The sequence below is a fragment of the Monodelphis domestica genome, chromosome 3 (assembly GCF_027887165.1).
Source record: "Monodelphis domestica isolate mMonDom1 chromosome 3, mMonDom1.pri, whole genome shotgun sequence".
Lineage (NCBI taxonomy): Eukaryota > Metazoa > Chordata > Mammalia > Didelphimorphia > Didelphidae > Monodelphis > Monodelphis domestica.
The window spans coordinates 260,435,324-260,463,062 of NC_077229.1; the positions used below are offsets into that span (position 1 = coordinate 260,435,324).

General features: G+C 38.2%; 1 protein-coding gene across 8 annotated transcripts in view; it reads right to left on the reverse strand.

Annotated features, from left to right (window-relative positions):
• The window catches only part of MTCL1 (microtubule crosslinking factor 1), a 166,431-nt gene that overhangs the window by 63,848 nt on the left and 74,844 nt on the right, over positions 1–27,739 (reverse strand). For 5 of the 8 annotated variants that reach the window (XM_056823675.1, XM_056823673.1, XM_056823671.1 and 2 more), the window contains exons 4-6: positions 8,848–8,907; positions 7,634–7,711; positions 671–2,062 (exon numbers count right to left, since the gene is read on the reverse strand). In XM_056823675.1, coding sequence (XP_056679653.1) covers positions 671–2,062; positions 7,634–7,711; positions 8,848–8,907 — 1,530 coding nt within the window. The remainder of the gene's footprint in view (positions 1–670; positions 2,063–7,633; positions 7,712–8,847; positions 8,908–27,739) is intronic. The other 3 variants (XM_056823678.1, XM_056823674.1, XM_056823672.1) reach the window with 2 other exon arrangements.

Sequence of the window (27,739 nt, forward strand, 5' to 3'; positions counted from 1 at the left end):
GGAAAGTAGTCCTCTGTTGGCTGACATTCCTCCCTCACTGAGCCCAGGTCAGGGGGAAGGGAAGGGAGCGGGGAGCAAGTCGTCAACAGGATTGTTCAAAAAAGATCATCCTCTCAGAAATTTTGTTCCTCTCCCCCTATTTTATACTTTTTTTTTTCTCCAGTGGGAGTGGATAGACCTGAGATAGACATTGCTTTTGAGAGCTGGGCTTCGCCCCTTCTGGTAACAAAGCCAAGAGAGATTCAAATGCTTGTTAGTAAGTCTGCTAATTATCCTGACTGCAAAAACTGAGTTTGTTTTGTTTTCATTCCTCATTGATTCTTCATCAGGATTGCAGGTGGTGGGAGATCAAAAAGAGGAAAAAACACGTTGATCCCTATATAAGTTTCCAGGGGGATTTAGCCTTGTATTATGAGCCTCTGAACCCAAAGTGGCTGAGCAGTTTGGAAAAAAAAAAGAAAGAAAGAAAAAAAAGAAATGAAACCAAAACAAATTAAAAAAACCCCAACCAATATGAAGGATTTGGTTGATCTTTTAGGCTTTAATACAAAAAGCAAGTTTGAAATCATAACAAAGCAGCCGTGAGTAGAACAAACTCGAGAACAGCAATACCAGCGAGAAGGAGAAACAGCATAACAGAGTGGGGAGGCAAACCAAGGAGCCCCCTTACCTGGAAGTCTGTGATTAGATCCTTTCCCAAGTTACCAATAGGGGAGTCCCGGGACATGGAGGTCATGGTGGAGAGGAAACTAGAAGACTCTGTGAGGTGAGGCAGAGGAGAGAGGTCCTCCAGGTGCTCTTTGAGTCCTTCCTTCACCTGGTCCACCTTCTCCAGAAAGGCCTGGAGCTCCTTCCTAAAAATCTTCATCTTTGAGTTGATCGCATCCAACAATTCAGGTTCATTTTTGTCCCCCTCGCTTGTCTCTCCTTCTCCCTGGAAACCTGATTCAGGTGAAGCATCACCGGTGACATGCAGCTTGGCATCATACATCAAGCTGTCAGTGTCAGTGATGAGGCGCTCTACGGTTCTCTCCAATCTCTCCGCTACCTGCTTTATTTTGACCAAGGACTCGGTCTCCTGTTTGGCCCTCATGAACTCAGCAGAGCACACGTCACTGGACTCAGATGGTTTTCCACTCCCGATGCCCGAAGTCTTCTCGCAGATATCTTCAGAATCACTCTCACCTCCAATGGGCCCTTCCCTCCTGGGGTGCCCGGGGCGAACCTCCTCTCCATCACTCTCTTTCTTATCATCCTCACTCTCAGTGTCACTCTCCCCAGAGCTGGAAGCCTCCAGCCCCAAGTGAGAAGCCAGGTCATAGCGCTGAACATTGGAGAGAAGCACCCGGTTTTCATATTGCAGTTTCATGACCTTTCCACTCAACTCGTTGATCTGCATCCGAGCTGACTTCAGCTCTTCCTGCAGCATCCCTCCACTGCTGCTGCTGCTGCTACTGCTGCTGCTGCTGCTACTGCTGCTGCTGCTACTGCCACCACCACCTTTGCAGACACTGTCATCTGGCCACACTGACTCGGGGCCAGGTTCGTACTTGAACTTGTTCAGTTCATGGGTCAGCTGCCTATTGTGATCTTCAATCTCGGAGATAGACCTCCTGAGCAGGTCTGCTTCTTCTTCAACAAATTGAAGATGGCGGCGCAGCTCCATGGATGATTCCACAGAGTCGCCATAGGGAGAGGTAGGAATGCTTGGGATGTGGTCCCGGCTAAGACACTCTTTCTCATACTGGCACCTCATATCTTCCATTTCTGCCTTGATGCCACGGTTCTCTACCTCTAGCTCCACAATCTTTCGGCCCAGGATGTTGGCTTCTTCTTCAACTAACTTGAGTCTCAGCTTCAGTTCTGCCTCCCGGGTGCTAGGTGGCCCCCCAGCTTCCCCAGTCGGCAGTGGGCTGTCCACATCACCATAAAGAGATTTGTATTTTTGGAGTTCCTGTTCCAAGTCATCTTTTTCCTTCCCTAGTTTGGCCATTTTTTTGCGCATCAGGGTGGCTTCCTCTTTGGCAAACTGAAGCTGGCATTTCAAATCTGCACTGTCGTCCTGCCAGGAAAGAACAGCCCAAAAAATTATTTTAAAATATCAAAATTCTATGTTTGAGATAATTTATCTGCCTTGCAGCTTTCCCACAAGACACACACACACACACACACACACACATAGTCTTTCCATGCTGGTGTGCATTCAAACAAAGTACAGGTGGCTCCCAGGATTTCACCTGGTGAAGACATTTAAAGCCTATACTTTGTCTTCTTGTCACAGGAAAAAAAATAAAACCATGCCACCAAAAAATGACACTCAAAACAGAACAAAGAAGTCAGTTTGGGAAAACTGAACACATGGAAAACATTAAACAGGTAATGAGTGAAGAATAAAGTCAAATGAAATCCACCACTGACCCACAGCACAATGATGCCTTCCTCCCATTCCAAAGCTTTTCTCTCATTTACCTTTCTCCTAATTCATAAATCTAACTTAATGAGTTATTAGCAGCAATGATAAAAAGAAGCCTGCCTCACTACTTCACCTGATACTTGACAGGTAGCAGTTGATGCAGCTCTTTTGGCTGCTGCTACTTCAACAATGCTGGTATATGGGAACAGGGAATTATCATTTCACAGATAATGGCGCAAGGAACAACTAGTCACTTCCATGAAGTCCTAAGGCAAAATAGTGCCTAAGGCTCTAAGAGCTGGGGATTCAGGCAACCCATAATCTTGTCCTGGATATCCACTGATTTGCTGAGTAACAAGCCACAAATCATCATTAATTAGGCCTATTTAGCTGAGAAGCAAATGTCTTATGAGATAGTTGAGGTGATGAATATTTCTCTATGGATTCCCATACTGGAACACCAGTATCATTTAATCTGTTTAATCACTAGTTTTGCCATCTGTAATATGCACCTTCTACTGGAAGCTTGATCACCTCAGCTGTTAGCATCTTCCCTCTGCCTTACATTCATTTGGTACAGATTCTATATATAATTATATAAGCACATATTGTCTCCCCAGTCATAAAATAAGTTCCATGAGAGACTGGTTCACTTTTGCTTTTGTATCTCTGGTGCCAGGCACACAGAAGGTCCTGAATAAACATTTATTGACTGGCTGATTACATATCATAAACAAAAAAAGCTTGCCCCACCTCATGTTACAGTAATATGAAGAGGATAACAAATTAGATGATACACATGGATATGCTTTGGAAGCCAAAGTGCCAAATAAAGAAATGAGTGAATTAGACTGTTAGTAGAAAGAGCTCACTGCAAACCTAAACTCCTGAGTTACTCACAAACCTTCGCCATGCATATGCAACTTCAAGCTCTTTGATTAGGTTCCTTTCCCTTAAGTTGCTGGAATGCAGCAGGAAAGTGATCTCAGAAATCAGAGACAAGGAGTCAAGTGTCTGGTAACCTGATGAACACCTCTTTAGAGAAAGCCTCTTGGGACTTTGGGAAGACTTTCAGAAGCTTACCCTGGGGTGCACATTTAACAACAGTGAGGGAAGCCAGCCATCAGCTACAAATTAATTAGGGGAGACACTTTGTGGACCACTTGAAAAGTTGATCTCTTGTGGGACCTGACTTCTTCAGTACAAATCAAAAGGCTCTGGAGCTATGTGATTTCATTCTGGGATGCCCTGCTTCAATCTCATAAAATAAAATGTGAAAACTTACAATTCTTACTTTGTGATGTCAGCAGAAAGAAAAAAAAAAGGGAATATCAACTCTTTGCTTTCCCTTGCAAAAGACATATCATGTCCCAGTTCTGGGTATTTTCACTGGATGTCCCTTTTGCCTAGAATTCTCTCCTTCCTCATTCCATTTTTTTTTACCTCATTGACTTACTTCAAATCCCAGCTAAAATCCCACCATCTACAAGAAGCCTTTCACAATCCACCTTAATGGTAGTATCTTCTCTCTGATAAATTTTCAGTTTTATATATATATATATATATATATATATATATATATATATATATATATCTTATTTGTTCACAGTTGTTTGCATGCTGTTTCCTCCACTAGACTGTGAGTTCCTTGGGGGCAATGGGGTTGTTTTTTGCTTTTCTTTTTATTCCTTAGCAGAGTATCTATAATCATAGTAGATGTTTAATAAACGCTTCCTATCTGACTGACTAGAATAGTCAGTCTTCTCAAATTATTCTTATTTAGCCCCAAATGAAATACCTTAAAAGATTACCTTGCTGACAAAGACCTCAGAAGCAGGTAACTTCCATTTTGTTGGGCATGTCTATATTACTTATAGCACAATACACTTACAGATAACTTTCTCACCTTTTTGAAATGAGGTGGCTTTTTTTTTGAGGGCAAAGCAATATATGATGGGAAGATGAAAATATTAGGATCTTCCCTAACTCAGAAAAACCTGAACTAAAATTTCAAATCAGAAACTTATGAACTAGATGACCCTGAGCAAGTAATTTTGCTTCTCTCAACCTTAGTTCTCTTGTCTGCAAAAGTTAGGGACTGGTTTTGTGATTTCATTGATATAGGGAACTCTCAGGTGAAAAAAACCCCTCTACCAATTTAAGTTAGCATCTTCTCTTCAATGTACAGTTTTAGAGAATTGCCAGAAGAACTGAGCCTTTCCCAGGACCACACAGAAAGCATAAATCAAAGTAAAGACTCGAATCCTGGTCTTATGGCTTCAAGGCTAGCTCTCAATCCCCTATGCTATGTTGCCTCATCTAGAAAGTGGGGTATAAGAAATAATAGTATTCACTTCAAAAGGTTGCTGTGAAGATCAAATGTGTTCATATATGTAAAGTACTTTGTAGCACTTAAAGCTGAATGTTAGATATTGTTACTGTCTGCTTCAAGATAGAGGTGAGTGGATTTTAGCTGCAGTAAAGTTCTTTACATACTTATCCATGCTTAGCATGCCAAAATGTTAGATTTTGTTAGGAAAACAATAAGAAGAGTTTCTGTGTCTATAGAGGAAAAAATTCCCAGACAGTCACTTATTCAGAAGGAAAAATAGAATGTCATCAGTGCTGCTGGGAGAAGTGAAATTTTAAGGTAAATCATATAGAGTGGCTTAGAAGACCATCACCATTCAACATACTTTAGGCATAATCCACTAGTACTTCTAGTCACAAACCTACTTGTACTTTTAAGAAACAAAATAGTATCAGAACTTTCTGAAGAAGAACAAACAAAAACATGTGTTTATTTTCACATTCTTAAAAATAGAACTGTGAGTAAACCAAATACCACAGACCGTAATGTATATTACCAAATAAAGACTCTATTTTGCAGATGGAGTCATAAACTGAAGTAAGGAGAAATGAAGATGGAAGAGCTTTATATGGTTTTATAAATAAGTAAATTTAGAAGTTAATTTATCAGACAGACAAGAAAAGTACCATGGCTCCATTATATATATATAATAGTCACTGTCTGCCCTTAGGCAAATCCCTGGAATGACCCCATACTCCAATTTCCCTACTTCATAAGCAAAGACATTTCACATTCTTGTATACTTTAAATATCTCATCTTCTAAGAATTCTCTCCTCATCACTTTAAGCCAAAATTATATGAGGAGTCTGGGCAAAGGCAGAAGTCACGAAATAGAAATGTATAATGAGGCAAGCACTCACAGCAGCATCACATCTGAGTTGCACCACACCTTAAAGGTAGCATTGGTAGGTCTTGGGACCATCCCAAAGATGGGCTCTAGGAGCCAAAATTAGGGGGTTTTGCAGGGGATCGGTTTAAGTTGGATTTCCTGACTACTTTGATATTTTTAGCATTTGATTTCATTAGAGTAGTTACTCCCACCATTGATGGAGATAGAACTCCTTTCCATACCTCAGTCAAGGGTTTTCAAGAATTGCTGTTGGCCAAAAGAATTTGTTATCTGTCAACCCTCTGGTGTGAAACCTTTCTCTGAAGTTAGTTCGGTGCATCCTCAGACAACATAAAGTCTACTGCTGGGCCCATAATAGAAGTTTCTCAACTTGGTAGGTTCATCTTGAGCTTATGTTTTGCTTCTGTGGCCTTGGAAAAAATCTGGGTCACCTTCACCTCATGCTGAGGCATTAGAGTAGGTCTTTAGTTCTAATAACTCTTTGGTCTAATCCTGTACTCCAAGGAGGTGCCCATGAATAAGCAAAAGGGAGGGGATACTGAAGAGTAGTGCCACACCTTAGGGACCTTCCTTCTCAGCTCTGAGGCGGCCCTTAAGAAGCTCCAAATTGCCCTAGAGCTGAGGATATTGACCAAAAAGTCCTTAGAAGATCTCAAGCCAGGCTCATCCTAAAAATGAGGAACAGCATGAGTACTGCATTTGCCCCAGAGTTCTAAATCTCTCTCAAGCTCATACCCTTAGGCCAGGGGTTCTGAACCTTTTCTAAGTCTTGGGCCCCATAGACAATTTGGTGAACCCTATGAATGTTTTTAAATGTGTTAAGTAAAATATATGGAATTACCAATTATATTGAAATTCAATTATAAAAATAACAAAGGTAAAAAAACAAATTCACCAATCCCACGTCAAGAACCCCTGCCTGAGGACAACCCCAGGATCATTCTGACCTTTGAACTCTTCTTTCCTTCATTTCCAGACTCCTAATAGCTGTTTGTCAGATCCATCTTCCTAATTCTACTTTGGACTAAATCCACATCCTTGTACTTGACTAGAGGGGGTAGGGAGACAAGAGGGGCTTTTTGCAAAGGACACACTAAGGGACCTCAACTTGCATCCTACTTGATGACTGATTAAATGTCCATCAAATGCTTTCTGTTCCTTAACAAGGGTTTTCTAAAAACATTAGGCATGCTAACTCAAGAGAAAGGCATGTCAGGGAGTCTTTTACAAACCCCATGCAGGAGTCCACAAAAAAAAGAACTTGAGCATTTTGTGTAGCTGAAAGGCACCCCTTCGAGCCAAAGTTTTTCTTTTGTTGCCAGGTTCAGTAACTCTGCCAGGTGTGACGGCAGAAAGGGAGGGCCTGTGACTTTCATTAGAGTCATTGTAGGAGGAGAAGGGAGACAGAAGGGAGTCAGTCCATGGTCAGCCTGCTCAGAAGGGAGAAAGAGCAAACTGCTGGGCAGAGTAGAGCTATTCAATAGGGGAGAGCAGGCATGAATCACAACTGCAGTAAGAGGCAGCAGGTGGTTTGGATCCCCATCTTATCTTGTAATAGAGAACTTTCCCAAACTCTGCCAGACTCCAGGGGAAGGGTCCAAGGTCTCTAGTCATTCCCAGGGACCCTGCACTTAAGAATGCCAGGCTCAGGTTTCAGGAGATCATTAGATATGCTTCAGGAATGCAACAGGGAGGCAGAGGGCCCAATCAAAGTGTCCACCAGGAAATATTCCTTTTACAGGCAGGAAAATGCAGGCATGGTATGGAGGGTGATACACACACAAGACCACCACCACTACTAATCACCACCACCACCACCACCATCACCACCACCACCATCACCACCACCACCAACATACCACCACCACCAGCTGAACAAAGCCTTGTCAAGCAACAACAATATATAAATCAATGACTATATATTATTTGGCTTGCAAGTCTGCTGTTATGGCACCATCTGCCAGCATCCCAAGCAGCGCTGACTGCTCACACTCCTACCTTGCGCCGGGGAACCAGTTTCCTTTGTGCTTTGGCTCCTGCCCTGCAGTTCCCAAGACGCTCCACTCCTCCAGTCTGCTGAACAGAAACTCCTTTTCTCAATAATACTGTCAGAAGGAGCATGGCTTAAAACATTCCCCTTCCATTGCTTTTGACTTTGGAACCCTCCAGAGCAGTGACACATCTTTTCTTTCCCTCCTCCATTAGTAGGTTGAATGAAAAGCTCAACTCTGTTTAGTTCATAATGGGCTTTAATTGCCCTTTAAGGACCAAACTCTTTCCTGACAAAGAAGCACTAAGTAGAAAATGTGTTCCTAGCCCATGAATATTTAAGTTCCAGCAGCAGGACTACAGCTAAATTCTAATTTAACAATTATCCCTAGCCACACAACTACGTTTTCTAGGGGCAGAGGGTGTATGAAATTTCTCAAATCTGCCACATTCCTGTTATTCTGCCAGGCTTTGAGGCTGCTAAAATAACACTCTGGGGAGAAGTACTTTGAAGAATGAGGAAATCAGAGAAAAGAGGTAGGTGCAGGGGGTATATCAAGGGGCTGGGAGTGTGGCAATCAGCCTCTCATGGAGGTATGACATCTCTCTAATTACCACTGCTTCTTAAAGCTCTGTGGGTTGATATCCTGGTAATGCGTTTGTTCTACCAACCACCCAACAGGAGTGGAAACCCTCTCAGAGAAAAAAAGAAAGGAATTCAGCAAAACAATGAGAAAGATTTGTTTAACCAAGGCCATATCCACGTAGGGAGGACCGAGATTATGATCATTGTTTCCTTAATTTATTGAACTGTTAATGCACTGTGTTCTTCTTATGTTAGAATATGTCCAAGACGATGTGTGGGAGCTGTGGACATGTTGTGTGAATCAATTTTGGTGCCAAAATATTTGTTAACCGAGGGAAAAATAAACCAACCCCAACTCCTGAGCCCCAATTTTTAGTCCTGCCAGATGTTAAGTTGCCAATGGTATTGTTTTCTTTCATAAATAAAACCATTGGCTAATTACAGCCTCGAAAGGAAACAAGAGATGGTCTCCATGGTTTAGAAAGGAAACTGTTAACTTCTAGTGTGTCTTGAATCTTCAAATGGGCAAATGATAGGTTTTGTTTAAATTTCTGATAACTCAGCTTCTATTTTTGAGGAAGATTTGAAATGAAAAGATTTCCTCATTCATATTAGTAAAAATGTTGCATTTGCTTACCTGATTGATTGTTTTCTTATCTTTGTTCATTTCCCTGCTGCCTCTTCTCTTCAGGGAACTCTGAAAGAAACATAAGTGGCATTGTCTTACTAACAAATAATATATCAAATCCAGGTTTCTAGATTTGAAGCATAAATGATATATTATTTCTGCAAAGCTGATTTAATGAGAGTATGTGAATCACAACACACATTTATTAGACCCCTTCTATGTGCCAGGCATGACTCTAGGTGCTCTGGATGCCAGAATAAAAATGAAAAAGACCCCACCCTCAAGAAATGTAAAGTCTGCTAGAAGAGGAACACAACACATACACACATAAGTAAATACAAACTAATGCAAAGTAATTTCAAGAAGGAAGGAGCACAAATGAGTAAGGGATATATGGAAAGGGCCCCCATGGACAATAGTGCATGTGCAGTTATAAATGTTATTTTTTCTTCTCTGAAAATGAGAAACACTTTAAAGTGTTTCTTAAGACCAATGGAATCCATTCTATAAGATGCTGATATTGTAACAACTTTAAAGTACTCATATTTAGAGAATACCCAAAAGCAAAGGAAAAGTTTGCCCACTTGCAGGCATCCACATTAATGGAGAGAAACAAAGATACAGAAAATCAAATTATGACTATTACTGCTAATAATAATATATGTTAATTTTAAGACAGGTATGTGTGATATACTGGCTACTGGTTTGCTTTCTTAATGAAATTTTGCTTAGGCTATTAATTAACTGATAGATTCTTTTTCTATAAGAAAGTGAATACTTCCTTCTAAAGCAGAATCTATACGAAGGTGATTGAGTGTTCATTGATACAATTTATAATTCAACTCAACAAATATCTATTAAGTACCTACTGTGTGCAAAGTGATCTGGGTATAGATAGGATGACAAATCTTAAACTAGAAAGAACCTCCAAGATACATTGAGTCTAAACCCTACATTTCATGTTGAGAAAACCAAAACCCAAGAAGCTCAAGTGACTTTCCCAATGTCACCAAGGCAGTATCAGTACAGAATTTGAAATTAGCTTCTCTGACTTCAGAACCAATATCATCCCCACTACATCACACTGTTAGACTCAACATGCAAACCTTGGCTTTGGCGCCCTTGGCCTGACTTTTTGGCAGGGTTTTCCTACCTCTTTGGTACCTTTCCCCAACTTCGAAGTGGGCCCTCTTGATCTCCTTCCTTCTACTCTCTCCTCACCCCCATGAGGAAAGGATTTACTTGTGAATCATTTATACTTGAAAAATTAATTTAAGCCAATGTGTTACCTCTCTGAGACACTTCCTCCAAAACTCTTCTCTCTAAATGTGGCATGATAAGTCTGGTTCTTTTTTACATAATTTCAAGGAATTCTAGTTTGGGAAATTACAGCAGATATCAATTTCTCTACCTATGCTTAAAGTTGATCATTGCTAAATAACTTAGGAGAAAAAACTAATAGGGAAAAAATACAAGTGGGGAAAGGGACCAAAGTAACTATTTACCATCTTAGTGTGCTGGAGAACTACCTGTAGGGAAACAATTTCAATCTGAACCTGAAAAGTGGGGGTGTTGTTTGGAGGGCCAATTGGAAATTGGAGGGTAGAAGTAGACTCAAAAAAAAAAATAATGAACCAAAGAAAGGTGAAGAAACCAAACTTCTGATGGACTCAAGACAATGAGTACTGACAGCAATGAGGCAAGATTTGGTAATTGTACTATCGTCCTATAGTGTGCCTACACATATGCAATCTACCCCAAGATACTCAAACTAGGATGAAGTAGTTTACTGTTCTCTAAGAGGCCAGACATGGAAGGCAAATAAAAGGCTGTATTTCTAGAGAGGAATCCATTTAATTGGTGGCAATGCTAAAAAAAATCAGAGTATTGTAGGGATTAAATGACATATCGCTGTCTAAGGGAACAAGGCTTTTGGAATTCTTTTGGTATTTCTTCATCTGCTCCCAAAAGTAACATAGATAAGGATATTGGATTAAGAAAAAGTTGTCAAATCCCAATCCATACTCTGCCACTGAATACCTGTGTGAACCCAGTCAAATCATTTTATTTTTCTACACTCCAATTTTCTTAAATGTAAAATGAGATTAGCTCTATAAAGTCACCTCTACCTCTACATTTCTATGATTATATAATTTGGCAAGTTCTCAGAGGAATCATTTTTTTAAACAAATAGAAAAATGAATTAGCAAGTAGATGGAACAAAAATCTTTGGGCCTGTCAGCTAAAGCTGATTTAGAGGTATGAAAGAAGGATGCTGTGTGTGCTGTGTAACTTGGATGAATGGAAAGGGTCTTTTTCTGGGATTGGGGCTGGATTTAGGATTTAAGTGTATAGGGAACACCCCTCGCCTCACCAATGAAGGTTGAAAGCTTCTTTATAATTTATTACATTAGAGAATTGCCAAGGTACTGGTAGGGTATGAGAATTGCCAGTATATGTCAGAAGTGGGATGTGAACCCAAGTCTGGTTCTCTATATACTGTACCCCTCCTCCCATTTGTTCTTTGGAGTTGACAGACACAGTAAGGCAATGTGGCCTTCATTCAACAGGCAGTATAATATGCTTCTGGAAAATTCAATCATGAAATAGACAGATCAGTAACTGATTAACCAAATTTAGTTCTTTTTCTGACATTTCAAATGCCTGTATAATATGAAGCCCAATCCAAATAACTAGAAGTAACTTCACAGACCTCATGAATCCAACTCAGTTTCCATGTTCTTAAAACTATATGTCATCTATCTATCTATCTATCTATCTATCTATCTATCTATCTATCTATCTATCTTTATTTATCTTGATCTATCTATATCTATCTATATTTATCTCTATCTATCTATCTATCTGTCTGTCTGTCTGTCTGTCTGTCTATCTGTCTGTCTGCCTTGATCTATCTATCTATCCATCTAATAATAATATAGATTAAACTTAAAAGTTTATCAGATACTTCCTAGCTGTGTGACCCTGGGCAAGTCACTTAACCCCCATCGCCCAGCCCTTTCCACTCTTTAGCCTTAGAACCAATGCATAGTATTGATTCTAAGACGGAAGGTTTTTTCAAAAGTATATCAGATGCACTTTTTTTTTTTCAGAGATTGTTAAAGTAGTACACCACTGCTCTTGGCTTATATAATCTCTTTACAATAGGACACTTTTTCACCTCTAAATTTAAGAGGATGTTCTGATTGTGTGCAAACCTACTTTTTAAACATGAGTCACAATATCAGAAAAATATTAGAATTCTACATTTAATGAAAAAAGTAAAATTTCACAAATCTTCTTATTGGTCTCAAAATAGGACAAGAAGTGGGTATTACTCTCAAACCTAAGGTTCCAGGTAGCTGTTTTGACACTCATGAAGATTAGTAGGTGAGTCAACCTTTGTTTTTCCCCTCCTTTTTTTTTTAATCAGGATGAAAATATAGGGGTTGGGGGAGAGAGAGATTTCACAAATTATGTATTATTCCTGGCCAGGACAAAATAATGACATTTTTGTAGACCCCCAAGAGACAACCTGTACTCATCTAAGAAGTCTCCCTCTAAACTCTGGGGATACAAAGGACAGAGATATTAGAGAATCTGTCTGTAGCTGCCAAATGTCCTGCTGGTTTCAGGTTTCTCAACATATGGTTGACTGACCAAATGCCAGGAAATTCCGGCATCTCCTGGGGGAGAGCAGATTGTCCTACCCCCAGCTTGGGTCAAAGCTCACCTTAGCTCACCTGCTAAGAACTGCTTGCTATGGCTCATGAGCAGAGGACATCATGTTTCTGATGAAGTGGGTTTCTGGATATGGGCTAACCTGGGTCAGTTATTTTTGTCAATGTCATTTATTGTCTTGGGTAAATTGGGAAGTCATGATAAAATTAAGAACCTCAAAGAAATGTAAGAATACTCTTTTTTTCATAAATGGTATTAATTCCTACATTAAGAGAAAAAGTTTCAATCAGTTCCTGAAATGACTTTGTATTTCTGTCTGGGTTCTAAATCAGAGATTCTAACCAATATGCTTCCTTTTGCATTTTCTTTGTTCTTAGGAATCCCAAAGAATGCCTTTTCTTTGAACAGAATTTGGCTAATAAATGAAAGGGATAGGGGTTCTTTTCCTGTGTACCTGTTTCCCATGACATGGGAGTAGGGAGGGGTGAATAGTTTGAAGGAACACCTCCTAATTAGCTAGTTGCCAATCAGAGATGTCTTGATATTTTCAAGGGAGGGACTGAATAATGAGCTCTTAAAAGTGTAATTATTAATCTGCATTACCATGTTTCAGAGTCTTTGGTAATCTGAGAGAACCATTAACCTATGTCATTATTGGTTATGAATCTTGTCTAATTAATAAACTGACATAATCAATAAACTGATGTTCTTATCCAAAAATCAGTGCCTTAAATGATTTTAAGTGAAACAGAAGCATTATTCATATAATACATTGAATGAATTAAACAATAATGGGTGGAATTTCCTGCTAATTAAATCTATTCTAGTTACTTTAAGTCAATCATTGGCCAAAGACTCTAAATTCCCATGAGGGAGAAAATCCCTAACAAAACATTATTAATTAATTCTTAAAACGTTATAATCTTTTTTTTTAAATTTATTTAATTAGTCAATTTAGAACATTTTCCTTTGGTTACAAGAATCATATTCTTTCCCTCCCCTTCCCCACCCCTTCCCATAGCCGACACACAATTCCATTGGGTTTTACATGTGTCCTTGATCAAAACCTATTTCCATGTGGTCGATGTTTACACTAGGGTGATCATTTATAGTCTATATCCCCAATCATATCCCCTTCAACCCATGTAATCAAGCAATTGTTTTTATTCTGTCTTTCTACTCCCACAGTTTTCCCTCTGAATGTGGATAGTGTTTTTTCTCATAAATCCCTCAGAGTTGTTCAGGATCACTGCATTGACACTAATGGAGAAGTCCATGACATGCGATGTACCACAGTGTATCAGTCTCTTTATATAATGTTCTCCTGATTCTGCTCCTTTCACTCTGCATCAGTTTCTGGAGGTCATTCCAATTCCCATGGAATTCCTCCAGTTCATTATTCCTTCGAGCACAATAGTATTCCATCACCATCGTATATCACAATTTGTTCAGCCATTCCCAAATTGAAGGGCATCCCCTCATTTTTCAATTTTTTGCCACCACAAAGAGCACAGGTATGAATATTCTTGTAAAGGTCTTTTTCCTTATTATCTCTTTGGGGTACAAAACTAGCAGTGCTATGGCTGCATCAAAGGTCTTTTAGCACCCTTTGGGCATAGTTCCAAATTGCCCTCCATAATGGTTGGATCAATTCACAACTCCACCAGCAATGAATTAATGTCCCATGGACTGGCTAAGAGACAGAAAGGAGGATCAGTGGAATAGACTCAGGGTAAGTGACCTCAGCAAGACAGTCTAGAATAAACCCAAAGATCCCCGCTTTTGGGACAAAAATCCATTATTTGATAAAAACTGCTGGGAAAACTGGAACAGTGTGGGAGAGATTAGGTTTAGATTAACATCTCACACACTACACCAATATAAATTCAGAATGGGTGAATGACGAATATAAAGAAGGAAACTATAAGTAAATTAGGTGAACACAGAATAGTATACTTGTCAGATCTTTGGGAAAGGAAAGATTTTAAGACCAAGCAAGAGTTAGAAAAAATTATAAAATGTAAAATCAATAATTTTGATTACATTAAATTAAAAAGATTTTGTATAAACAAAACCAATGCAACCAAAAGTAGAAGGGAAGCAACAAATTGGGAAAAAATCTTCATAAAAAAACCTCTGACAAAGGTCTAAGTAACTCAAGTTTATAAGGAGCTAAATCAATTGTACAAAAAAATCAAGCCATTCCCCAATTGATAAATGGGCAAGGGACATGAATAGGCAATTTTCAGATAAAGAAATCAAAACTTAATAAGCACATGAAAAAGTGTTCTAAATCTCTTATAATTAGAGAGATGCAAATCAAAACAACTATGAGGTATCACCTCACATCTAGCAGATTGGCTAACATGACAGCAAAGGAAAATAATAAATGCTGGAGGGGATGTGGCAAAACTTTACAATCTTAAATAGCTTCCACAGTGCTCCTCAAGTCATTGAAAATCATCTTCCCTATTGAGGACAAACTGAGATAAGGGAAAAAAAATGTCATTTTTCTTGGACTAGTATGGTTGCCTCCTGACTGGTCTCACAAGTGTCTCAGTGTTTTGTCCTCTCAAATTATTCTGTATTTATGTATCTTTGGAAATGTTTCCCCAAGATAGTAAGATCAAATTTAGTGCTTAAAGGACACCTACAGATCTTTTAATCCAACTTCCTCACTTTACACATAAAGTGAGAAAATTCAGAAAGGCTAGATAGCTTGCCTAAGGTCACAAAAATGTAGAAAGTTCCTTGAACTCAAGAACTGCTTTTCATTTGTCTTCATATCCGTATGCCTTTGTATTAAGCCTGTGCCTTAAAAATGCTTATTAAATTCTTTAAATCCATACAAGGTCCTTTCTGAGAATTAAATATAATTAAATAAAACATGTAGCTAGGTGATTGCTAAAATATTCCTGTTTCTTCATAGTTTCTGCTGCCTATGACCATAGCAAGCTAGTATATTGCCTCCAAAAATTGTCAGAGATACTGACAAACTGTTCAAGAATATCATCTGAGGTGTGCCACTTAAAATACACATTTAAAATAAAAAGCAAATGAATGCAACTTAGAAAGTTTTAATCATAAGTAAATGTACATGGGGTGAGGAGAGAACAGGACTTTGCAGAGGTGGATACATTTAAAGATTTCATATATATTCTCCAAGAATTTGTCCCTGGCCTATTTGTAGAAAATAATCATAAATCTTGACTTGGAAAATTAATATACACATATTTATATTATCTAAAGAGATCTTAATCTTTTGTGTGTTAGGAACCTTTTGGGCAGCCTAGTAAAGTCCTCTTCTCAGAATGGTTTTGAGTACATAAAAAACACAAGTTTATAAAGGAAACAAAGGTTCATGAAAATTAAAATGTAATTTTTTTTCTAATTCAAATTCATTGACTTCCTGAAATATATTCCTAAATACTTTGGGAGTATGTGGACCCCAAGTTAAGAAATTTTGCTCTAACTAAAATTCTCATTAGAATTTCATTTGATTTAGATGATTACCATATTGGTTTCACCTTTAGATTTAATGTTTTTCCTATTGCTAAAATACTTTTTCCTTTTTTTCATAGGTCCCTGTACTCACTTTAAAGCTCCTCCAGGGAAAAACAGAGTTTATTCTTCCAGATTAGTACATTTTGCAGCAATAAACTGTGGTGGTCATGAGTACATTGCAAGAGCATTACTATTTCGATGTAAAATCTCCATTTCCTCATCTCTCTAGATGTAGGTCTTTAGGCATCTCTTTGGAACTACGTCCCTAGAAACCTTGTTCCAAGGACAACAGGGCATTTGTGAGAATCAAATGAGAAGTATATAAACTACTGTGTAACCTCTAAGTCCTATGCAAGTGTTAGCTATCAACCTTCTGAAGGTACCCACTGTGAGTTTCTTAGCTGTTCAACTTCCAAATCATCCAGCAAAGAATTAGACTGATCATTATTTAGTAAAACTCCCATCATTCCTTTTGTCAATCTTTTGAGCCAAAAAACTGTTGTTAGATGTTGGTTCCTCATTATTCTTTTTTAACATCCTTACTTTCTGTCTTAGTAACAACTCTAAGACAGAAGGGCAAGGACTAGGCTAACAGGGTTAAGTGACTTGCCCAGAGTCACACAGCTAGGAAGTATCTAAGGCCACATCTAAACTTAGGTCTTCCTGACTCCAGGCAGAGTGCTCTTTCCACCATGCCAGCTAGCTAACCCTCCGCATTCTTCGTAAAACAATTTCAACAGGGTACTCATATGTCCTGGCTTCAAAAACTAAATATAAGAAACTCTCACCCTATTCCTTTGAAAAAGTGAGAAGTTTTTCTTTCATTTTTTCCCTAAAAATTATTAATTGCTAAATGAAACAGCTCCATTTTGGTGATGTAAAAACATGGAATGTAAAAAATTTTTTAAAAAATCTAAAAAAGAAACTAAAACAACTTTGAAAAATTTGCAGATTTTGATCAATACAATGATCAACCATGATTCCAAAGGACCAGTGAAGAAGCAGGCTACCTACCTCCTGACAAAGAGGTAATGAGATTGAGCTATAGAATATGACTTACATTTCAGACCCAACTAATAGAGAAATTAATTTTGCTTAACTATGCACATTTGTTATGAGAGCTTTGTTCTTTTTTTTTTTTCAACAAAGGGGGGCAAGGAGAGAATAGAGGTAAGAAGAGGAAGGGAGGGAGGAAGGAAGAAAGGTGGGAAAGTAGAGAGGGAGAGAGAGAGAGAAGGAGGGAAGTAGGAAGGAAGGAAAGATAGGTCACTAGTATATTAGTTTTTTAAATGGTAGAGAAGAGATTAGAAGATAAGCCAAAAAGAAAAATAGACAAGCAAAACAGCTTTGAAAGCTATACATTAAATTTATTATACACTTAAAAGGAAAAGCAAGTTGTATGCAAGAGAAGTATAATTCTAAGTATAATCATTTTCAGTTATGTAATGAATATGAAAATGTACATGTTAAGAAAAAAATTAAAAATTTCAAAGATGCACAGTGACCATAAGTGGACCTCAACAAATTATCATCGATAATTTTCATAAAAGAATTGGTGTAAATTGCATTATTGAGGGAAGAGGTAACTGAAAAAGTAGGAATAGAATATATTGAGGGTGCCAGTTTCCCAGATTTTCACAAAAGATCATATTACAGGTCCATAATAAATGACATAGAAAGATAATAGATGGTCACACCAAGTGGTACATTCCCATCTCTGAGATCCTACAAGGAGAGCAATACCTCTGGTATATTGAGCAGCTTCTGAAAGGAAGATTTATGGGCCTATATATATAAAGGCCTATATATACACATAGGATGAGGAGCTTTGGTGGTGCTGGGATCTGTATCACTGGAGAGCACAGTCACCAAAATATAATAATTTACCCACCAAAGCACCTAGAATGGGAGTTACATTTTTTCACTCACAAAGTAATTCATACCCACCAAATGATGTAATTGAGGTGAAAACCTTTTAGGGTGGGAAGAAGGGGAAGACTCAGCTGTATAATGCAGGATTCCATAATAACAGCAAAGGTCTTTCAGGGGAAATTAATAGTCTTTTTTTTTTTGCCAGTCCATCATCCTCTATGAATTTAGAAATGCTTTGGAACAGAATCCTTTTAAAGGGGATTTTAAAAACACAAGTTTTGTAATCCTTCAACTAAGAGAAAAAGCTTCAGGTTATCCCTGAGTCTCCTTTATGATGCTATAAAGAACAATCCCATGATGAACCCCCGGAAAAAAATCCCTCATAACCCTGCCTTGTCTTTAAGTGCTTTATTTCAAAATAATCTATCTGAAGTTTCCACTTGTAGCATAGAGAGAGAGAGAGAGAGAGAGAGAGAGAGAGAGAGAGAGAGAGAGAGAGAAACAGACAGACAGACAGACAGACAGAGACAGAGAGACAGAGATGGAAAGAGACAGACAGAGAGAGAAAGAGAGAGAGAGAGAGAGAGAGAGAGAGAGAGAGAGAGAGAGAGACAGAGATGGAAAGAGAGAGAGAGAGAGAGAGAGAGAGAGAGAGTGCACAGGAAATTGAGCTACAAGTCTAACTCCTAGGCAGGATTAATTTGGTAGTACTGATGATTATGAGATTACATCTTCACAGAAAGGACAAGAGGGATGTGATTTTTATTTGGGGACTACTCATGAAAAGGTAAATTTCTAATCTGCTTCCCATTGGCCACGGGTCTTACTTTCCTAAAAGATCAGTCTAATAACAGTCTGTCTGCCTTACCTGATTTATATCTGCATCTCTCTCCCATCTGATCCTTTCTATCTAGAACTCATAAACTCAGTTCCATTAATCATTTCACCCCTCCAACCTGCGTCTGAAATATCAAACGTGTAGCTGGCTAGCATTCCAAATAAAAGCTCTCCTTTCCCTAGAGGAAACAATCCACAAAGCTCATCTCTAAGCACAGCATCCATTTCGGAGACCTACCATTAGCTCAGGGCACAACATAGACTCAGGAATGAGGTTTTGATGAAAGAGTAAAAGGGGTTGCTCCCCTTCCCACTTGTACTCTCCCTCCCAACCCTAAACTCTCTATTTCTACAAAGCAGGGATACTTTTCCTCTTCTATTCTCAATCACTATTCATCACTATAGTGGCTGCTCTTTGTTGTCTGAACCCAGAGTCCTGGGTTTTGTAGATGATTCATTCAAACAGGATTGTAAACATTATGCTGGGGGAATCAGCCAGATGCTTGCTACCTGCTTTTACAATATAAGAAATCCTTGGTGGCAAGGATGCAAATCTGACAGTTCTGAAATGTCAACTCCACTCATCAGTTTTTTAAAAATTAACATTTTATTTTACATGTAAAAATGAATTTTAATTTAAAATTGACTTCCAAATTCCCTCCCTCCTTCTCACCCTCCCTCTCTCCCCAGTCATCAGTTCTAAGAAGGATTTCATTTGAGATAAAAGATTGAGAGTAGGCAGGGAACTTGGAGAACCTCTAGATCATGAGTTAACCTTTTATGTGCTAATAAATGCTTAACAACTGACTCTTCAATATGCTGGATAAACACTTTAAAATTTAATCTACATTATTAACATTTTCTCCATCATTTTTTAATGTTTGGACAATCAACAAAACAATAATGCAGGTCCCCTGATTCATAACATCTGCCAGTTTCCAAAGTGTAAATGCTCACATTGGAAATTTAACAATCGGTGGGAGATAGCTCCAGCACATCCTTACACGGTCCCCTTCAGCAGCCTGGTGAAGCCTATAGACTCCTTAGAAGAATGTTTTTTTAATGCATAAAGTAGCATTCATAGGTTTACAGTTATCAAAATATTTTTTAAAAATCATGGTTGAATACCAGGTTAAGAACCTCTAACCAGCCCAACGTTTTCATCTTACAAATGAGGAAATTGTCCCAAGGAAGTTATGGGGTCTGCCCGAGAGCACACAGGTAGTAGTAAGTGGAAGAGCAGGGAGTTAGAATCTAGGTTCTCTTATTCTAACATTCAGTGTTCTCTGATCACACAGCCTGGAGTCATTGTAGCAAAGGAGGCACAAGAACTCCTCTCTGGCACCAGGCTACAGGGAACCAAAGTAGGACCAAAGGGCTTAAGTCTAGCTTATGCCAACAATAAAGGGTGGTGCAGGAAAGTGTGCACCTGATTCTGATATGAGCCTGGCACTACTTCACTCACCTATCCATCCATTTGGGCCAGCTTTCCCCAAAGTCAATGATTGCTACTAGACAGTGAGAATTCCACTGAGGGTTGACTACAGACCACTGTTTCATCTGATTACAGCCAAATACACTGTTTTTATTATCTGTTAAGTTATGCTACTTTGTGAAAACATAGGCTGGGAAGCTTCCAGCCCCAGAATTATAAATATTTATAAATGGCACTTGATGTTTATGAGCTTGAAAATCCCAGACAGTATAAAGAAAAAAATCTTTTCTTCACTCACAGACCAGGTTTGTTTCCACTTTATGGCCTTTACCAGCTAAAGCAAAGCAGCAGGAATCCAAGATGCTTCTCTAGCGGCTGCGCACAGCCCCCTCCTCCCCCGCAGGCCAGACTGACTGCAGGTTGACGCACACAAAAATGTGCACCATTAGAACCTGCGTGCTGCTTCCAGCCTTCCTCCCTCAGCTCTGCAGTGTGAATTCCCCCCCAGAGTACCAGTTTGCCTTCACCCTCAGAACTCCAACATTGTTCCTGGCTGCTGACTGATTCATGAATCACAATCAGAGGGGCTTGATGCTTCTCAAAAACCTGGGTGATCATTTCCCTTTTTTCCTTAATCAGTTGAAATGCAATGAGCAGAGATAATTTATTTGGGAACCCAGCCTTCTGGCAAATAGAGTATCTGCTCCATTCCTTTATGGTTGTACCAGCCCAAGTCTTGGCAATCATCTGGTTCACCCACTGGCATCAAAAAGAATCCAGATTTTTCACTTGAAAACACAGCTTAAAAGGATCTCAGTTCCTTATGGAAATGTATCTGCAGCTGTGAGAATTTGGGTCATCTGGTGAGTTTGGGCAAGAGAAATGAATCTGTATCAGAGTTCTTTAATAGAGCTGTGGCCTCCTGGCCCAGATATATGTCTATTTGTGTGGCATAGATCTATATCTATCAGTAGGATTTAAAAAGACAGAAGGGTTCTAATAAGTATCTCCTGGGCAATCTAGGATTTTCTCAAGAGAATTTAGTGGCATCCACTTAAAGCATTTCTTTGTCCTATGTTTATTGCAACCAGCCAGACACCCTTATTAAATTTGGTGTATTTCCTCATTTGATCCTCAAAGTCTCTCTGTGACAAAAGTCAAAGCTGACAACTGAGCAGCTAGGTGAGAGCACTAGACTTGGAGAAAGGAAGAAGACCTGAGTTCAGATCCTGTCCCTGGCATATCTATTAGTTGTGTGATCCTGGGTAAATCATTTAATTACTCCCAATCTTGGTCTTCTCATCTTTAAAATGAGGATTAGAACAGTTCCTAACTCAAAGGGTGGTAGTGAGGATCATAATCACTAAATATTTGTTATATTTAACACATATATAATATAAAATGCTTTACAAACCTTAAAGGCATTATGTAATTGCCAGCTATTACTATTATTATCTCCCCCATTAGATCATAAGCTCCTTAAGAACAAAGAGGGTTTGTGTTTGATTTTTGTCTTTTGCCTTCTATCTCCAGAACCTGGCACACAGAATATGCTTAATAAAAAATAAAATAAACAAGTGTTGACTGACTGACTATACCACCAGGTTAGAGACTAGATTTGAACTCAGGTCTTCCTAGGCTGGAGGTACCAAATTTCTAATGCCTTCCTTTGCAGAGAGTAGAAAATAGACATTTTGACTCACTCTGCTCTGGATCTGTTGCTGTGCCTAGTTTCAGCTCCCAGGAACAAGATCACCTCTAATCTCATCATCATGCTGTTAATTCAAAACTTTATGACACCACCTTCCTCAGTCTCCTCTCCCCTCTGAGTGGAGGGCTGGAGAATGGAGTTTCAAACTCATTCCAATGCCTTTCTTTAGAGAGGGGAGAAACTGGACTTTGGAACTCCATTCTTCACTTGCTGTTCTGCCTGCTTTCATTTCCACAGAACAAGATGACCATAACCCCTTGTTCCTTCCCCTCTCCCCTTGCTGTTTCTTGCCTTCTTGTATGTCTTGTCTCTTCCCTCCCCATTAGATTACAAGTTTCTTGAAGGCAGGGATTGTCTTCATTAATTGTTCCCCCCAGTGCTTAGTACAGTGCCTGACACACAGGATATCCTTAATAAATGTTTGTCAAGGAATGCTATCCATATCCAGAGAAAGAGCTGTTGGCATCAGAATGAACATCAAAGCATACTATTTTTGGTTTTAGTTATTTAGGTTTTTATTTGGGAGTTTTGGTTTTATATAAGTATTCTATTACAACAATGACCAATAGGAAGTATGTTTTGCATGATAATTCATGTATAAGCCAGATCAAATTGCTTACCATCTCTGGGAGGGAAAGGAGGAAAGAAGACAATTTGGATGTTATAAGTTCAGAAAGCATATGCTGAAAATTGTTGCCATGTAAGTGGGAATATAAAATATTTTTTAAAAATGTTTGTCAGCAATCGAATGTAATGGACTTTTCTACTAGCAGCAATGCAATGATCCAGGACAATTCTGAGGGACTTATGAGAAAGAATGCTATCTACATCCAGAGAAAGAACTGTGGGAGTAGAAACTCAGAAGAAAAACAACTGCTTGATTACATGGGTCAATGGGGATATGGCTGGGGATGTAGACTCTAAATGATCACCCTAGTGCAAACATCAATAATATGGAAATAGGTTTTGACCCAGTGAAATGTGCATTGGCTATGAGAGGAGGATGGGAGGAGGGGACGGAATGAGCATGAATCAATGTAACCATGGGAAAATATTCTAAATTAATTAATTAAATACAATTTTTTCAAATAAAAAATGTCTGTCAGATGGATGGACTCTGAAGTCAGTTATACTCACTATATGACACTACCTCTCTATATTAATTCAATGAAAATATTCTGACTTGTGGTTCCACGGCCAAAGAACATATGTGAAACACACATTAGAAACCTTTTGTAGATAGTTCCAAAGTACAACCTCTAAATATTTTTCCCCAATTTTATTCACCCACTTAGACAATGGCCAGTAGTTAAACCAATTCATTCTAATTGTTACTAGTGCCCATCACAGCACTGAATCCATTTGTGTGTCAGAAAGACTCATCTGCCTGGTTTCAGGGGGTGGCAGATATTACTGGCTATGTGTCTCTGGGCAAATCACTGAACTCTGTTTGCCTCAGTTTCCTCATCTATAAAATGAACTGGAGAAGGAAATGGCAAATTTCCTTCCAGCATCTTGCTAATAACACCCCAAAATGAGATAAGAAAGAATCAGATACAAGTGATCAACAACAACCTATGTTCTTCATTAATCATCCAGAACTAGAAGAGACCTCAGGTGCCATCTACTCCATTTACCTCATTTTACAAGCCTAGGGAGGTTAAGTGATTTGCCCAAGGTCAAACATATAATAATTGTCAAAGGTGAGATTTGAACTCAAGTATACTTTCCATGGTACCATATTTTCTAGACTGTTTACAAGTTCTAGATATAGCTTCATTTTAGATGGCATGTTACCACAGTAATTAGCACAGCTTAAATATTTTCCTTTGTTTTATCCTATTTATATCTATCTTTACAAAGCCCTCACCTATCCTATAAAAAAAATCTCCTGAGGATCCAGCAGTTCCTCACAGAATTCTATGGAGTCCAACTGGAGATCTCTCTGGAAATGTTGACAATGTCATGGTTATGTTCACAGCTTATTTTGTCTCAGGAGAGGATTTCTCCATTCTCATAAGCTATCAACCTACTAGTCCTATTTTATACCCAACCTCCATGCCATCTCAATGTTTTAAGAGGTAGGTTCTTAATATAACAGTCACCTATATACCACTTTTTGACTGTCATTTTTCTCTAATACATTTTTTCCCTTCTCACCTGACCTAAAACAAACCAAGAGATAGCTCTTAGGTCAATATAAAAGTTACATTATTTTCATGTGGCCTTTATAATATGAGCTTGAGGAGCCTGTATTACCAGTTTAAAATATGAGTAAATTGCCAAATGATGCTTGTCAGATGAAATGTCCTAGTCTAGACTTGGCCCAACATTTCCTCCAATTCTCCTTCATTCTAGCAAGTATTCCCCTCTGTTGTGTAGTGCAATGTTGCATCATGGTGAAACACCTATATTTTACTAGGTTCTCCTACAGACTACAGATATTGTTGCTGTTTCTTTAAGAGTTAAACAGAGTGTTTTGGAAATGGTAACTTGACTAACAATGATATAATAGAAAAAATGCAATCTCTACCCTGGTCGAAAGAATTATAATTGTTTATTCCTGGTCATTTTTTTCTTTTCAAAAATGGTGTCTTTTAACATCTCTACCCTGCACCAAAAAAAAAAAAAAGTATTAATATTTTACTTGTCAGGGTCTTCCTTCCTCCACCTGGAGGAAACACAGTGTTTAAAGAAATATCTTTTTTTGTTCTGTCTGAAAAACATAAACCCACAGCCTAAAGTTGTTCACGCATTATGATTGCTTTATCCCTTTCCTTATTTGTTTTGTTTTTCTTTTCCTGAACACATCCAATTTATTTGAATTCAGGTGACATAATCTCAATTCAGAACACAAAACACATCAATTCTGTACTGCAATTGTACTACTACTGTTTACATACTAACCTTACATAGGAGAAATCTCAATTCATTTGGCAAAAGAATTCTTCCCCAAACAAAGAGAATATATATAGCACATTCTTGTTTACCCAGAAAGAAAAGGATATCTGGCAAAATAGGACAATGCAATGTCACAATTCAGAGGACTGGCTAAAAAAAATAATTGCAGAAGTAAATGACATATAGTGTCTTCCTCCATTATTTTACCTTCAATGTTAATAGAAAAGCCCTATTCCAATTCCTCAGAATAGTATGGAAGATCTGTCACCTGGAAGGCTACACCATCTAAGCTTGAGGTCAGAAAACTTCCACTAAAGATGGGAAGGATGTGAGTATGAGCTTAGAGGCATAGTGTGTTTCTGTCACTCTGGGAAACCTAGCCTGGCTCCTCCTCAGGAATTTGGCTACCGGGTCATTTTTTTTTTTGGAGTTAGAGGAATTCATATAGATTGTCTACCAAGACTTAGAAGGGAAAATCCTGTATTTGTGAAATCATAGATCCTTAAAGTGAATGGAGAATCAATAGGAAAGATGGCCCTTTTTAGGAATTACAAATATTTCATTAAAAAATCTTATTTTAAAAAGTTCCCATTGTTAAAAAAAATTAAATTTGTCCCTCTCATTTCACTGTACTGAAGAAAAATCTTTAAAATAAAGCCTTCAATGTTTAGCTATATTATTTGGCAAAAAATTCCCACATTGGCTATGTCCTGAAAATTACAAATATTTTTTAAATTATCTTAAAGAATGATGAATAGAATAAAGTGGCTAAGAGAAAGCATCTGTATAGAAAAATGAGAAAAAGGAAGAGTTGCAAATGAAAATGAAGGAAGATTTTTTATAAACATAATAATTTTACTGATGTTCTTTTACTTTTTCATATCATCGTTACTTTCCATTGACTCCCCATCTTCTCTTGCACAGACTCAATAGATTCCTTCCTTGCAACACACACACATATCAACAAGAAAAAATATCAGCACATTGGTCATGTCTGAAACAACAGGGATAATACTGATCTCTAGTCTACTACCTTTTTGCATATATTTATATGCCTTTTTGTATCCTTCATGAGAAAGTAAGCCTTTCCATAGAAGAAATCATCTCAACAATTATATTTATATCTCCACCACCTAGCTATGCCTGGAGTAAAGAAAACGCGTAATAAATGCTTGCTCATTGACTGACTGGGAGAATCCTCATTCAGTCTACAGAAGCCATGATTGGTCACTGAATTAATTAAAGGTCGATAATGGATAAATTGTTCTCTTGATTCTCTTTGCTTCACTTCCCAGCTTTCTCTTAATTCTTCATATTTGTCTGAATAATTCCAAAGAGAAGTCAAGGACAGCAATTAAATTAAGCTCTCTAGAGTGACATCAGTTCAACCAGACCAATAATAAGAAGAGAGTACAGGAAGTCATTTACAGGAGACTATTAGTCTTACTATTACGTATTATTGAATCAGGTCTTCCTTCACATACTAAGTGCTTCCATCATTCCAGCTCTTATCTGTCCTACCAGGACACTTTCCCATTTATGTCATCCAATTCTTGTATGTTTTTCTTTTTCCTTCTTCATTTCTCTTGTTTCTACCTCACCTAACCATTTTAGGATTGGTTCACTGTTCAAGCTTGAGTTTTTCTTAAGCACAGGAAAAAAGAAAAACTGACAGGGAATGGAATAGTGCTCTACTTTAAAAGCCTTTTGAGCCAGTAATCTTCTCTTATTTGGGGCCATTGTCAGAAGTCTTGATATAAAACTGTAATTCCTACAGAGAATTTCTTCTTACACTTAGTGGGTTATATCCTCAAATTTAAAGGTGTAGTCCTTAAAAATTTTCCTAGCAAGCTTAAAAGAAGAAGAATATACATATATATGTGTATACATATAAATATGTGTATGTATATATTTGTATATACACCCAAATACACATATACACATATAAATACATACAGTAAAGAACAGTTTTCATTACTATAAACATTCCTTCCAAAATCTGAAATAGGTTCTCTTTGAAACTGATGCCTCCTTTTTCTGTCTTTCTTTTAAAGCCTTCAAGGCAGACGAGCAGAAGTAGCTAGGCAATGGGGGTTAAGTGACTTGCTAGGGTTACACAGCTAGGAAGTGTCTGAGGACACATTTGAACCCAGGACCTCCCATTTCCAGGTTTGACTCTCAATCCACTGAGTCACCCAGCTGTCCCACTATGTCTTCTTGAAAGTTGTGCCTCTATTCTACTACTTCAATGCTGAGAGTTCCCTAAGATTTTTTCTTACTAATTTTTTACCTAATCTTCTAGCTGCCAACTTCTCAGTCACAGAAGGGAATGTCCCTTTCTCTCCTGTCATCAAGGTAAGGGAACATTGTTCTCTGATTTCTGAGTCACTCTCCATATTTTTTTTCCCTAACAACATCTTTATGCAAGTTCCCTTCTCTATATTCTCACAACCAAGGCAAGGTCCTGGCCATTTAGATGAGCAATAAAGTCCTTTACAGGTATGCCAACATATGGGTCTTTGATTCTGTCTTCTAACTTTATTCTTCAATGTCCTACTTACCAGTATACCTCAATTCCATCTCTGTTTCTATTCTGATCTTTACTAACTTCTTGTACAAACCCATTTTGAAATATTCATGATTTAAGTTTTTATGATCATTCATTCATCCATCTGACATTTGCCATTTTGACAGCTTTCTGGCCATTTTAACATTTGGCTTTTCATCACTTGTGCTCACCTCCAGGTGGCTACTTTAAACTGTAAGCTCTAAAAATACAGGGAACCAGTAAATAGACCAGCACATTATTGGCACAGAACCATGCGCATATGGGTGTTGAAGAAATACTATCTGATGATGTCATATAAGAAAATATGACATTTGTTCCTTGAATCTCTAAGAAAGCAAGATCTATCTTACAGAAAAAATGCACTTGTGAGAAAAGTAGTACTTCTAAGAAG